The sequence below is a fragment of the Staurois parvus genome, unplaced genomic scaffold (genome assembly GCF_062004578.1).
Source record: "Staurois parvus isolate SC_StPar_1 unplaced genomic scaffold, SC_StPar_1.0 ptg000272l, whole genome shotgun sequence".
Taxonomy (NCBI): Eukaryota; Metazoa; Chordata; class Amphibia; order Anura; family Ranidae; genus Staurois; species Staurois parvus.
In genome coordinates this window covers 5,280,001-5,295,449 of record NW_028318068.1, presented here as the reverse complement: position 1 = coordinate 5,295,449, position 15,449 = coordinate 5,280,001, and the positions used below count along the sequence as shown (strand labels likewise).

The window sequence follows — 15,449 nt, the reverse complement described above, 5'->3', positions numbered from 1 at the left end:
AAAAAGTTAAATAAATTGAGTTTTCTCAAAAGATACACTTTAAGTGCAGCCAGGATTTGAAGTTTCTAATGACAACAACCTTTTCCTTTTGTATTAAAACATCAGGTATGTGATCCTCCCGCCCATATTAAAAACAAAAAAAAAAACAAAACAATATTACGATTTTCCTGAAGTCTTCTATTTGGTCCTGTGACCTGACAAGAGTCCTCTTCAGGGGGTTTGACATTCTACCAGAGGAGAGCAACGGCGAGAGTTGTTCAGTCCTGGACAGGGGCGGACTGACCATTTGGAAACTCAGGCACTGCCCGAGGGCCCGGGGTCAGTAGGGGGCCCCATGAGATGCCCCTGGTACCTTTTTCATAGGCTTTTTTGAGTTTGGGCAAGGACACAGGGGCCCCATGATTCCCTATTGCCCGGGGGCCCCATGAGTTGTCAGTCCGACCCTGGTCCTGGAGTGCTGTGAGCCCAGACTGTGTGATGATGAGGGGGGGCATGTAAATGATAGGCTGGGCTCACAGTAAATGACAGGACTTACGGAGTGTCATTTTTCTCTTAAGAGGACCGCCGATGCTGGACCGAGGAGGAAGTCAGGGACAGCACTAGAGCATGGGGAGGGTAAGTGAAAATTAGCATTTTTTTAACTGCATGGGGGAGGGGGTTAGATTTTTTTTTTGTACATCAAATCAATCATTTGACTAACTGCCATTTGGATAATAACACAATTTAAACTTGGATAAAAACATTCTTATCATACCCTATGGTGTAAGGAAATTATGTTTTACTTTTTTCTCCCAGTTTGTATGTGTTTATCTTTAAAATATAACTATAAAAAAATGACATGAATGCTGCAGTAGTCTGTAACTGGCATTAACACGTTTTTCTATTCTAAGTTCCCTCGTAACTACTCATTGATCCTGCAAGCAAATCCAATATTTTTCCACTTTCTTTAACAGGGTGACAACACTGTTTGTTCTGCTGCAAATTACACAGCAATATTGTCACCCTGTTGTCAATATGGTCCTGATGGATATATATTTGTAAATGGACTTGTAAACCTTCTCATATACCCAGTAAAGTGAATGACCTTAGGTGAGACACAGATATGAAACAAATCCTCATGTATAAGCTGTACCTGTTTATCTGCAGTCTTCTCTTCTCTACAACCAAGTGCTACATTTTATAATGCTTGCCCGAGAGTTCAGAAAAAAAGGGGCGGAGAACTGAAGTTACACCACTCTGCAGAGCTCAGTGCGGAGAGCTCTGAATGCTGATTGGAGGGAAGGGACACCCCCCCCCTCCATTAAGCTCACAGTAACAGAGCTGAGGCTGTCAATCTGCTGGAGGTACCTCTCCTGTCATAATTTTTCTCTTGGTGTCAGGAAAACTCGTCAGAAGTGACTTATGCAATAGCAGAAGAATGAGGCAGCAGACAGAAATGACACTTAGTGCACTTATTTGAGACAAGCAGACACTATAGAGGGATATGCTTTGTTCATATTTCATGCCTGAGGTTTACAACCACTTTAAGTAAGCAACATACAAATTAAAGCTGATGTTTAAAACGAAGTTCCACTCAAAAGTGGAAGCTGCTTTGTTTACCTCCTCCCGCACTCCATTGTCCTATTTGGCGCCTTCTGGGGGGGCACTGGATACCTGTTTTTGACAAGGACCTACTCCCACTTCTGGCTCAGTTCGCTGCGGCGAAGTGAACCGGACATTCGGTCACCCTCCTTCCTCCCGCAGTCTCCTGGGAACCTTCACAGGTCCCAAAAGATTGCTGGACCAATCAGAATGCGCAGCGCAACTTGTGCATGTGCAGTGGGCACCTAGCTGTGAAGCCTCAAGCTGTCAAAGTTGGGTGCCCACAGTTGAGATGCCGGCACCGAGGAGAGAAGAGGGAGAGAAGTGACGGTGCGGGTGAGCATCGCTGGACCCCGGGACAGGTGAGTGTGTGTTTATTAAAAGTCAGCAGCTACAGTTTTTGTAGTTGCTGACTTTCAATAAACACAAAACTGACTTGAACCATGTTTGAGCAGTTACAGGGATAGGTTTAAAAAACAAAATTCAAATATGAAAACCTATGAATAAATGTTGACCATAGTAAGCAGTGTTTGGCAGTGTTAAATGGTTTGTTTCATTACAGGTATTAATCTAATATAGTAACCACAATATTGCATACAAGTATTTTCATTATAGTGATCCTTTAATTTAGTGTTTTATTTATTTCTTTTGTATTCAAAAATTATTAATAACAATTGTTATTTATAAATTAGTATTTTTTTATTCAGGGGGCAGGGGCTAGCAAATAATCTGGCCTTGTATTTTGTTTCTGCCTTATAGACATAACTTAATATCAACCTTTCAAATACCATAAAACCTTCTGGTGTAAAAATAGTAAAAAACAACCTTGCTCGCCATCTTTGCTTATATTATGACAGGCGGTATGTAACTTTACCACCACACAGGCAATTTAACGGGGAAAAAAAAAGAGAAACCAGCTCATCAAATATTTGCTCGGCTCTTCCATCTTTCTATCTCTTGGTAAAGATCATCTTTAGACATTTATCCATCATCAGAGAATGTATCCATTAGCTCCTGTTCTCCCTCATTTCTTTCATAATGTTCACACGCTTTTTAAAAGCAAACTGTGCACCGTATAAGTCCATCTTCAGCTGATCACTGTTTTATGTCCTTCCAGAGATGTGACCTCCACATCAGAATGGAATTACTTTAGGCTCAGCCTGACTAATGATCTACAAAGATCTTCAAACCCCAGCTAATCGCTAACGGGGCGATACTTGTCTGTCCTAATATTGTACAGGGATTCAATGGCTTGTTATACATCTGTACCTACTGTTAACAGCATTATCAGAAATCATTTAATTGCGTCTGTCAAAGAACTTTATCTGTCAATTACTAAAAAAAAAGGAACAAAAACGTAACAAGTCGAACAGTCAAACAGTAGGCCATGTTCAAAAGCCCAATGTCACCAACTTGGAGTCAAGGCGTTTGGCTTCCAGCCCTTCGTTAAGAACACGGCTATTTGCAGTGGTTGGTCACAGCAAGTGTACAGGGCATAGGAAAGTCCATGCGTATCGGGATAGAAGCTCTAAGCGATCAGTCGCCCTCGTCAGTTTCTCATAAACACCTTTGTAGCATACAGTGGTAATTCAATGACTAAGTGCACCACATTATTGGAGGTAGAGTTTTAGAATTACACAAGAAAAGGATTTGGGGGTGCAAATTTTAGAGGATTCCAAAGTGAGTAAACTGTGTGGCCCGGCAGTGGGGGAAACAAATAGAGTTCTGGGGTGTATCAATGAAACAATGATCAGCAGGAAAGAGGTTCTGCTTTAAATGTTTTGAGCAGCCATTCTCAACAAGGGTTCCAAAGCTTGCTCTTGGTTCCTTGACCTGTGGCTGATTGACCTCCCATCTGATGGTGCCTGCATTGTTTCAAGACTAACAACACCTGGCAACACCAGTAGCATGGCACTAATTACATTTTAGATGTCCTTAAGGGAGGTGCTATGACCATCACTCTAAAGGTTGTATTCCTTCTATTGACCACTAACGTAAAGGGACATTTTTGCCATTGACCCTCCAATGAAATGGTTTTAGTAAGGGTCCCCAGAGACCTGAATATTATTTTAGGGGTTCCTCTGGGGTAAAAAAAACATTGAGAATTGCAGTTTTAAAGTATTATTATTATTATTATACAGTATTTATATAGCACTAAAAGGTTTGCTCAGCGCTGTACATTATAGTGGGGGACAGAACATGAGACAATACAGTAACAAAACAAAACACGAGGGGTTCGAGGGCCCTGCTCTTTCGAGCTTACAATCTAAGAGGGAGGGGATAGTGGTACAGGAGGAAGTGGCTGTGGGGGATGGAGAGGTAGGAGGAGTGGAGGAGATCGGCTGTAAGGTGAGAGCGGGGTAGGCTTCCCTGAAGAGATGGGTTTTCAAGGTGCGCCTAAAGGTGAGGAAGGTAGGTGACAGTCTGATGGATTGGGGTAGTGAGTTCCAGAGGATGGGGGAAGTCCTGGAGAAGTCCTGCAGTCGGGCGTGGGAGGTGGAGACCAGGGAGCTAGAAAGTAGGAGGTCTTGTGAGGAGCGAAGATTACGGGTTGGGTGGTATTTGGGTATCAGGTCGGTGAGGTAGTTTGGGGCAGCGTTATAAATGTCAAAAAAGTAACATTTAGAATATAAACCACAGTTCTGGAGAGAACTGCTTTCAAAAAGATACTGAAATAATCCAGAAACTGAAACAAAAATGGTCCAAGGTCTACCAGGAAAACATACCCCAAAAGACCAGAGGAACATTATTTTCAGATATGAGTGTGCATGTTTGAATATACATCTATTTGCAGATTCCTGTATGCAACATAAAATTGTATGGGTTCTGGCAAATGTCCAAATACAAGTCAAAAATACATGGGTGAAGGGAGGTTTTTTTACTAGTGTCAGGAGCTTGTAACTCTCCTGACCTATAGTAGCTGTTGATCTTATTCCAGCATCCTGGTTTTGGTTGAGCTGCACTAACCTTGCTTGACTGTCCACCTGCAGGTTCACATCTAAGCATTGTGGTGCACTAAAATTCCTGTGCGTTGTGTTACACTGACCAGGTGTGTTGGGTTCCTATTCAGAAAATTATATGTTACCCTAATGCACAGATGTATATAGAGCCAGCGGGGTTAAAAGAGCACACCATGCCAAATTCCTTGCTAAATATGCAATCTGCATTTATAATGTTTAGGCTTAGGCTTTTAGAACATTAAAAAAAATCATCATAGAGTTTCCGGACTCGTGAATTGCAATTTCTGATGGCTCACCTGTTCTCTTCCTGATATGGTTTCTGTACACAGAACTCTGTAGCCTTGTACGGGGCCGTTCGCATAAGCTGGGGGTTCCCAGGAAATCAGAATCGATGTAGGAGATGTAGAAACCACCTGAAGATTTTCTACTGGTCCTGGCACTTGTACTGGAAAGAATAAAAATAAAATTAATTAATTAATTAACTTTACATTTTTCTACATGGAGAATGCACCATGGTTTTGTTTTATGCAGTACAAGGAAGTCCAGTTAGGTTAAGAAAACATATTAAGCTTCATTTTAGACACTAGTCACCTCAAGTATCATATTTAGTTATATTAACACTCTCCAGCTAAAAGCTATACCAAATCCGTCCAATTTGATAATATATTGAATATTTAGCAATCTTTCGGAAAAACTACCAAATTTTTGGAATCCACCTGGACCAACGAATATACAAAACGAATGCCGAAGTTAAGAAATAAATTCTGAAAATGAATTGGTTCAACATAACGAATATGACGAAACACAATTCTTCAACAAATGAATGCATCCGAAACAAAACATATTTCTGGCATGCACATTTCTAGATGTCGGCCACATTATCTGGGATCAAGCTATCTTGCAGGTTCTCCTGATGCTGTATTGATCCTTGATGCTCTGCCAGCTATAATGCACCTCTACCATGAATGGGTGTAGCCCCCAGTGGCTAAACTAAGCAGGTGGCAGTCTTCCCTTTTAGATTACAATAATTAAATTATACATTTAACCTCATTACGTCACAGTAGCCATTCCAACCCACATATTTTCAGTGCCCCCTAGCTTTAATCCTGAACAATTTGATTAACAGCCTCCAAAAAAAGGCACATTAAAAGGAAAGGACATTTTTACAGTTAATTGGATTTTCTGACAGTAGGAAAGGAAAAAAACCCAACCTAACAATGCTAAATGAAGGCCGGAAACCTGGAAGATTTATCAGTGAGGAGATGATTTAGCTGCCCATTGTGCTTTATTGTAGACCTTGCGTTCATCATTTCAAAGTAATTTCTGCTTTGTTTTCTTTTTATACTCATATGGCTACATTGTATTTTGTTGCTTTTATCCCACATCAAAAGCACAGTAGTATGACTTTTTTATTTTCTAGAAAATTACATTGTTTTACATTCGTAACTTTTTTTGAAGCAAAGAAAGAAAGAACACAATTACCAAAATTAGTTCTTGACTGAAGCTTTGTCAAGATTTGAGTCCAACTTTTTCACCAAAGGTTTGTAATAAAAACAGCAGACTGCATCGCATGAATCTAATTGGTCACAACAGCCATTTTATTAAAGCATAACAAAAGAGAATCAATGATGTTTGATATAAATCTGTTTTAGTCACCTTTTCTTAGCTGTAACTCAACGACTCGAGGACCTCCTTTTTTAAAACACCACATAAGGACACTACAACCACCAAGTACCAGAGGTTTCCATACCATCAGATGTGTCTCTTTTACCAAATCCTTATTGTAAAATGCCAAATACCAGCTGCCATGACAAATTACCTCCCTAGTGACCTCAACAACATTCTTAATGGATGGGCAGGCAGGACAGCTTTCCAGCTTGGCAGATCTTAAAATAGATGCCACTACTCCCTCCGGAAGCAATCCCTGCATCTCCTACCTAAGCTGACCACCAGAATTCTTTAAAATTCCTTCCTAGTCCCTAGATTCTCCCTTGGTCATGTAGTTTCTGTGTAAAGAGTACCTGAATTCTAGAAGCTGTGCCGAAGAAAGGCAGGCAGAGGGCCAAGGACTGGTCACCAGTATTGCCTATGGTCTCCCTGCAGCTGATCCTTTCCCCATTGACTTATCATGTCTTTTTTTGCACTGGAAGCGACCATCTTGGTAGAGGCATGGCTTTACTACCTCATATCAGAGTCTCCAGCAAGGAGAACTGTGAGCAGCCCTGTAGTGACATCACCAAGTCTCAAGCTGAGACTAGCAGAGGTAGCAGAGTCTGCATCCACCAGAGTGCCTAGGCACCCTCACGTACCAGGAAATACACTATGTTTTTGAAGGAATTCCAGGCAAAAGGTACATTTTTCAGGGTACTGCTTAGGCACAATTAACATAGCAAATCTTCCCTGTGACATTCACTTCAACATTAAGGTCCCATTCACACCTGGGCATAGCAGAAACAAAGGATTCTGCCTGTGTTTCTGGCAACACTTTTTACAAGCATCTAAATACGCAAAAACGTGTGGCACAAAACACGCTTGACTCAATACCAAAATTTACATTTTCGGTGTGCAGAGAGGTCCATTCAAATGAAAGGTGCTACTCCAAAAATACTAAAAAAAACATGCAAAAAAGCACAAAAACGCAACGTGGTAGAGTCACTCAAGTGTTAACGAGGCCTAAACTCTATTTTCTCCAAAACAATCTTATTTTTCAATAAATGTAAGAATAATGTACTTGTTATGAACCACTTAGAAGCACCCTGATAATTTTACACAGAAATAATTTGTCTGGTTGCTTTCATAACCATTCAACTATTTAAACCAATCATGAGAAAAATGGGAGAGGACTGCTATTGGTGACCTTCTAAAAATACTAGTTGCATGATAGTTATGCTGGACCCCTGACTTAAATTTTTTTCTGAGTCACAGAACTGTAAAAAGTGCATATAATGGAAGAAGAACATAATGGCAGAATGGGCCATTGTCCAAGGCTCCAGATTCTAGGATGGCCCATGGGGATGCAAAAAATACAATTCTGCATTTCAATGCATTTCAAAGCAAGTACATTTTTAGCCTTGCAAGTCTTTAGACTAGTAAATTACCAGGTGTTGACAGGCATCGGGGCTTGAAGGGAACAATGACGTAACTCCCCTTCATCATGTATAATGATAATGTTTTAAGCAATTGGCTGCTTCTTCATGGGAAGGGGGTCACATGCTCCTTTATACCCAGACGCACCAGATATGTTGTGATGGATGCCATGGCAGAAGGAACAATGTGTCTCTAGTCCCTCTCCGGAGTGAGCACGAAAGAGTGGCTATGCTCCTACATACAGTGGGACCATGGAGAACAAACGTAGCCATCTTCTAACAGGAAGTCAGATCACAACAGCAAAAAAAAAAGGCATTTGGAGGAGGCTGAGAGCAACAGAAGGGAATTTTGAAAGTTAAAGTAATAATAAAGCTTTGGGCATTATTTAAAAAAATAACAAACATGTCATACTTACCTGCTCTGTGCAGCCGTTTTGCACAGAGCAGCCCTGATCTTTCTCTTCTTGGGTCCTCTGTCTAAGCTCCTGGCCCCTTTCTCCTGCTGAGTGCCCCCAGAGAATGCAGCTTACTATGGGGACACCCAAGCAGGCTTGCTCCAGAGCCGCTGCTGTACATATCCATTCTCATGCAGAGCCGTGGCTAAGCCCCACCTCCTGTCTCTTCTCATTGGCTCACAATGGCTCCCGCTGCTATCTCAGCCTATAAGGAAGGAGAGTCCCTGGAGAACTGAGGCTCCTGTGCACATGCCTGGATGGGACACGATGGGGCACATGTAAGTATTGGGGGGCTGCATAGAATGAATGTACGTAAAACCACTTTAAGAATACATATTTGATTAGAATTCTTTTATTAAACCAGAGTTTAGGGTCACTTTAAATTCTTGAATTTCCTTAATAAATATATTTCTTTTACAAAGAATTTTATTATAGAATAGGAAACAGCAGAGAATCAGTCAAGAACATATGCAATGACCAGCAGGAATATAACATACAAAAGATTCGATGGATAATACAGAATATGTACTGATGAGAAAACATGAAAATAAACTGCATACATAAGTGCCGTACAGAAAGAAAAAGACAATAAATTGCAAAAATGATAGACATTTAGAGACTAATAACATAATAAACTCTCAGGAAAAATTGTTGCAGAATCAACATACAGAATGCGAGATGAATAGGAGAAAGAGCCTCTCTGAGTACAGAGAGGTAGTTAACACGCAGGGCTCTCAAAGGAGTCCAGCACATGGGTGCAGTATTGCTGGTACGGGACTCAAAACAGGAATCACAATCAGCACAAATAACCTGAAGAAGACAGACTATACAAGAGGAAAGAAAGGAGCGAAGAGAAAAGAGACAAACGAACAGACACCAAAAAAAAAAAGGGGGGGGGGGGCACCAAGGGGACCGCGGCAGAGAAAAGAAAAAAATAAATAAAAATAAGCTGGTATATAAGTTTTATATCGACAAGAGGGACTGGTCGAATCTTGACGGTTGAGCTATATCAAGCCAATCCTTAATAAATATATTTATTTAAATATATTTATAGTATTTTAAAAATAATACAAATATGCAACAGCAACTGCTTTCAGGTCAGTTTTTATTTATTTATTTATTTATCGAGTTTATATAGCGCCAAAGGGTTTGCTCAGCGCTGTACAATAGAGGGGGGGACAATACATGAAACAGAACAGTAACATCAAACAGTACACAAGGGGTAAGAGGGCCCTACTCTTTCGAGCTTACAATCTAGGAGGGAGGGGGTAGAGGCACAAGAGGAAACGGCTGTGGGGGATGGAGTGGTAGGAGGAGGGAAGGGCAGCGGCTGTTAGGTGAGGGTGGGGTAGGCTTCCCTGAAGAGGTGGGTTTTCAGGGAGCGCCTGAAGGTGAGGAGGGAAGGTGACAGTCTGATGGATTGGGGTAGTGAGTTCCAGAGGATGGGGGAGGACCTGGAGAAGTCTTGCAGTCGTGCGTGGGAGGAGGAGACCAGGGAGCAAGATAGAAGGAGGTCCTGTGAAGAGCGAAGGGTACGGGTAGGGTGGTACCTGGGAATCAGGTCGGTGAGGTAGTTAGGGGCAGTGTTGTGAATGGCCTTATAGGTCAGGGTGAGCAATTTGAATTTAATGCGTTGGGCAATGGGGAGCCAGGGGAGGGAGAGGCAGAGGGGGGTGGCAGAGGTGGAGCGGCTGGTGAGGTGGATGAGTCTGGCCGCTGAGTTCAGGATGGTCTGAAGCGGGGAGAGCCTGCACTGGGGTAGGCCGGTGAGGAGGGAGTTGCAGTAGTCAAGGCGTGAGATAATCAGGGAGTGTACGAGTAGTTTAGTGGTGTCTGGGGTAAGGAAGGAGCGTATCTTGGCGATGTTCCGGAGGTGGAGCCTGCATGTGTTTTTTAATAATCATTTAATATGTGTACTTGCTGAAAATATACTGTGATCCTTTTAAAAAAAAAACTGTTATAATGGTTTGTGTGGAAAAATAATAAAACAATAGAATTGTGTTACCACTGATTACAGGAAATTTGCCATTCTTAATTGTACATGTGAGAGAAGGTCTAACCAAATTAAATTTGTAATTAAAATAATAAAAATTGTGTGTATACATATGAATATATTTTTTTTTCCTGGACAATAAATAAAATTGTGAAATAATTTTTGTTCCCCGTAATTGGAATCGTAAGAACAATGGCCGGGATATTAACCAAATGTTGCTGATATGTAAACCAGATACAGTACGTTAGAAATGATTTATAATTTTACTAAATGTAGCCATGGTTTGCGTATGTCGCTGTACCGTGCGGTCCATTTATCAAAGCTGGTGAAAACTTGGGTGCTACAGCGAGTGATTTATGTAGCTATTAGGATTTGTGTGACTATTGTTAAAAAGAAACTACATTTATCATGCCGGAGACTATACAGGACTTATAACCCCCACAATTTCATAGCTGGGGTAAGAAAATTTCCACAGGCGGAAACACAACCAGTAGAGGAAACTAAAACCAGTTAAAATAAATAGAAGGCCAAAGGATTTTATGAATATATGTGTCAGCAACAGAACAGACCTTGGTAAATAATTAGTTTATGTGATTCACTGGATAGACTGTAGCACAAAGAATAGTTTAAAGGGAAAGTTTAGTGAGCCTGGAATTTGAGATATTATTGTAAAAAAAAGATTGTTTTTATTGTAAAAAAAGAAAAAATTCAAGTAAAAATAAAATTAAAAAATAAATAAATAAAAAGTTAGTCAAAATAACTTAAAAAGTTAAGTAATAATAAATTTAAAAAAAAGTAACCCAATAAAGGATTAAAGGATAAAAAAAAAACACTTTTGCTACAATAGAACCTTCATTCCAGAACTACCCCCCACAGTACTTCTTTTCTGCCAAATGGGGACATTAGTTATAAATGGAAGTTGGCTTGTGCCAGTAAGTTCTGTGGAACCAACTTTACTGTGGCCATGAAATGCAGTTCCAGAATTTGCCTACTGATTAAAACGTATTTTGCTTTTCTTCCAGGCAGATTTCATGTTGTTCTAAGAGCATTTTATACTCCTACTTCATTGGCCTACCTCTACGCAGGCTATCCCCCCATTTGTGTATGATGAATTCTGCTCCCAGGCTCACCCACCTTACCAAACACTCAGGGGTTTATTTACTAAAGCTGGAGAGTCCAAAATCAGACTCCCTTCTGCATAGAAACCAATCAGCTTCCAGGTTTCATTGCCAAAGCTTCATTGAACAAGCTGAGGTTAGAAGCTGATTGGTTTCTATGCAGAAAGGAGTCTGATTTTGGACTCTCCAGCTTTAGTAAATAAACCCCTCAGTGTCCACCACTCCTAGTGGCTAATCCCTCCACTGGCTTCTGCTCACCCAACAAATGCCCCAAGCTACATCACCAATCTCATCCCAAACATTTCACCCCAACTGTCCTCTCTGCTCCTCCAAGACCTCCTACTCTTTAGCTCCCTCATCCTCTCCACCCATGCCCACTTCCAGTATTTCTCCAGAGCCTCTCCTTTCCTCTGGGACTCCCTACACCAATCTGTCCAGTACTCTGTCCACCTTTAGGTGATCACTGAAAACTCATCTCTTCAGGGAAGCCTTTTCCACCTCCACCTAAAAGCTTATATTTTTCTTCCTCCACCCCCCACAGCTGTTACCTTTTGTACAGGGGCGGACTGACAACTCATGGGGCCCCCGGGCAATAGGGGATCATGGGGCCCTTGTGTCCTTGCCCAAACTCAAAAAAGATTATGAAAAAGGTACCAGGGGCATCTCATGAGGCCCCCTACTGACCCCGGGCCCTCGAGCAGTGCCCAAGTTTCCAAATGGTCAGTCCGCCCCTGCTTTTGTATCACTTGCCCCTTGCTTTTAGAGTGTAAGCTTTCATGAGCAAGGTCCTCCTATTCGTCTTGTGTTGAATTGTATTGTAAAGCTGGCCATTCAAGGCTTGAATTTAGAGTTGTGGTTGGCCCTGTCAGCATCTCCTGGCTCAACCAACCTAGTCTGAAATATCAAAGGAGCCTAGCAGAAAATTGTCAGCCAAACAGTGACCGGGTCCTATTAGATGCAGTCACATTTGGGTATTACACAACAGCAGGTGTGTGGCCATCCGAATACAATGGCCAGGAGTGGCGATACCTCTGTTCACCATGTTTAGTATGAATGGAGTAATCAGGGGCGTCCCTAGGGTTGGTGTCACCCAGTGCGATAACACTTAGTGACACCCCCTCTGACGATCCCCGCAGAATGGATTGGACCTGTGGATTGAGCATAATGGATCGGACTCCGATCCATTATGCTCAATCCGCAGATCCGATCCATCCTGCGGGGATCGTTGGCTTGCCTTACAATTTACCTTTTTGTGGAACGGGTCTGCTGTCACCCTGTGAGGTAGGTGTCTCCCGATGCAGCGCGCACCCCCCACAACTGCCTAGGGACGCCACTGGGAGTAATCTATTAGGAGGGTGAACACAAGAAATCTGTGCATATGTATCCTGTATATTGTACAGTGCTGCACTAACTGTTGACACTATATAAACCATGAATATTATTCACAAAAATTACAATTGAATCAAAAGCATTTACAAAATTTCCATGACAGATGGAGATCAAACTCCACCGTTACAACCAGAAAACAAAACCAAATAGGCACAGTCCAACATTGTTGTGCCTCGCGTTCATGTATTTTTTTTATGTGTTGTAATGAAGTGCAGGAGGTTATCATTTTTTTTGTAGTGTGCTGACATCTAGTGGCAGTTTTGGGCCACTGCAATTTACTACTAATGTGATTTTGGAATCTTCCTCTGTCCTGCCCTCCTGTTTAGTGCTAGTTAGTTTAGTCTTAGCTAAACCTTCCCCACTTCTTCAATATTTCATCAGTCAGTGTTAGTTATTCACAGAGACAGGGCTAAGTCATTGTCTTTTTACACTTCAAAATATTGGAAAAACATCCTTTGTACTGTCATTAAGTGAAGTAAAATTGTACAGAAGAAAAGGCAAGAAGAGTGTCCCAGGAGTGTTAAGATGATATGGGAACTTCAGATCCTTGTGCGTCCAACGCCAGCACAGGCCTTCCTGCCCTCTGAAAGGTGGAAGAAACCAAATTAATCACTGCAAAACAAGGGAAGAAAGGGCACACCAGCCTAGTGCATTACCTGAGCATACATTTTATTAAATCCAGAAGAGATATGTACTGTAGTATCAAAGGCATGTCAATATCCAAAGCAACCAAGTCACCAGGTCAGCTCCCAAACACGAGAAGACCCTCAAATGGATGACGCGTTTCAAGGGGTTATCCCCTCTTCCTCAGAGCAAATATTACGTATCTCTTCTGGATTGAATAAAATGTATTCTCCGGTAATGCACTAGGCTGGTGCTCCCTTTCTTCCCTTGTTTTGAAGTAAAATTGTGTTGGATTCAACTTCTGTTTCTTATTGAGGAGTTAAGCTGCCTGTAGATGGTGCGAAGTCAGCAGGTGACTACACTGTCTAAAGAACCTGGGTCCAAGAAGGCATGTTAGCGGCATTTGGAACAGAACACACATGCTTCTGTGTGTCATTTAGTATGTGCAATACTTAATTTTAAAATTATCCTTTTTATTATTTTTATTATTACTTATTTTCTAAATCTAATTATTTTACTGCATCATATTGTTTTGTGTGTGCATTTGCCTCCTTTTATTCTGGGATTCTCTGGTAAGAGGGACAATAAAAACTGTCCTCAGATCTCCCTGTAAGAACTCCTCTGCCAAGCTTACTGTGAGCTGCACTATGCATGAAATCGCGGCAAAAGAACAAAGTATGCAGCACCGAAAAAAGACATACATTAAGGTGATTAGATGATTGATCAAGGAAATAAAGCCTGGCCTGTTAACAGCTCATAAGTAAACGTGGACTCAAAAGTGGAAATGTCTGTTTAATATGTTTATACATTTATGGTAAAGGGAATCATTAATTAAGAATGCGGAGGGTTTAGCTAAGATAAAAAATATTCATGCTCCTGAGATATAGCCAGGCACATGACGAACGTTCCGTCTCTTGTAATAATTCACAGAATACAGGAGGAAGCAGATCTAATGGTGACCCATATGAAAGATTCATAGATTCAAAGGAAATTCTATATTCATACTAATTAATTCACTGATTGAAATAAATGGCAATTTTACAGTAGTCATTATTCATGTGCTACACAGATCTGTACAGAACGTTTATCAGTGGCTGTACATTACTGGTCTTTTCCCAGCAATGACAGGGATATCCTTAAAGTGTTACTAAACCCCGGACCCTGTATTCACTGTATCTGGTCTCCCCACAATCACTATATCTGGTATCCCCGGACCCCGCAATCACTATATCTGGTCTCCCGGACCCTGCATTCACTATATCTGGTCTCCCCGGACCCTGCATTCACTATATCTGGTCTCCCAGGACCCTGTATTCACTATATCTGGTCTCCCCAGACCCTGCATTCACTATATCCGCTCTTCCCGGACCCTGCATTTACTATATCTGGTCTCCCAGGACCCTGCATTCACTATATCTGGTCTCCCAGGACCCTGTATTCACTATGTCTGGTCTCCCCAGACCCTGCATTCACTATATCAGCTCTTCCCGGACCCTGCATTCACTATATCCGGTCTCCCAGGACCCTGCATTCACTATATCTGGTCTCCCAGGACCCTGTATTCACTATATCTGGTCTCCCCGGACCCTGCATTCACTATATCTGGTCTCCCAGGACCCTGCATTCATTATATCTGGTCTCCTCGGACCCTGCATTCACTATATCTGGTCTCCCCGGACCCTGCATTCACTATATCTGGTCTCCCTGGACACTACATTCACTATATCTGGTCTCCCCAGACCCTGCATTCACTATATCCGGTCTCCCCGGACCCTACATTCACTATATCTGGTCTCCCAGGACCCTGCATTCACTATATCTGCTCTCCCCGGACCCTGCATTCATTACATCCGGGCTCCCCGGACCCTGCATTCACTATATCTTGTCTCCCCGGACCCTGCATTCACTATATCTGGTCTCCCTGGACCCTACATTCACTATATCTGGTCTCCCCGGACCCTGCAATCACTATATCTGGTCTCCCCGGACCCTGCATTCACTATATCTGGTCTCCCCGGACCCTGCATTCACTATATCTTGTCTCCCAGGACCCTGCATTCACTATGTCTGGTCTCCCCGGACCCTGCATTCACTATATCTGGTCTCCCCGGACCCTGCATTCACTATATCCACTCTCCCCGGATGCTGCATTCACTATATCCCACAGTTATTTCCCACAGTATTTCCCACAGTACACAGAACACTATTTCCCACACTATTTCCCACAGTACACAGAACATGGA

General features: G+C 42.0%; 1 protein-coding gene across 2 annotated transcripts in view; it reads right to left on the bottom strand.

The window, feature by feature from the left end:
- Positions 1–15,449, bottom strand: part of DCC (DCC netrin 1 receptor) — a 1,041,949-nt gene that overhangs the window by 271,171 nt on the left and 755,329 nt on the right. For both annotated transcript variants that reach the window (XM_089681618.1, XM_089681619.1), the window contains exon 10: positions 4,838–4,986. In XM_089681618.1, coding sequence (XP_089537744.1) covers positions 4,838–4,986 — 149 coding nt within the window. The remainder of the gene's footprint in view (positions 1–4,837; positions 4,987–15,449) is intronic.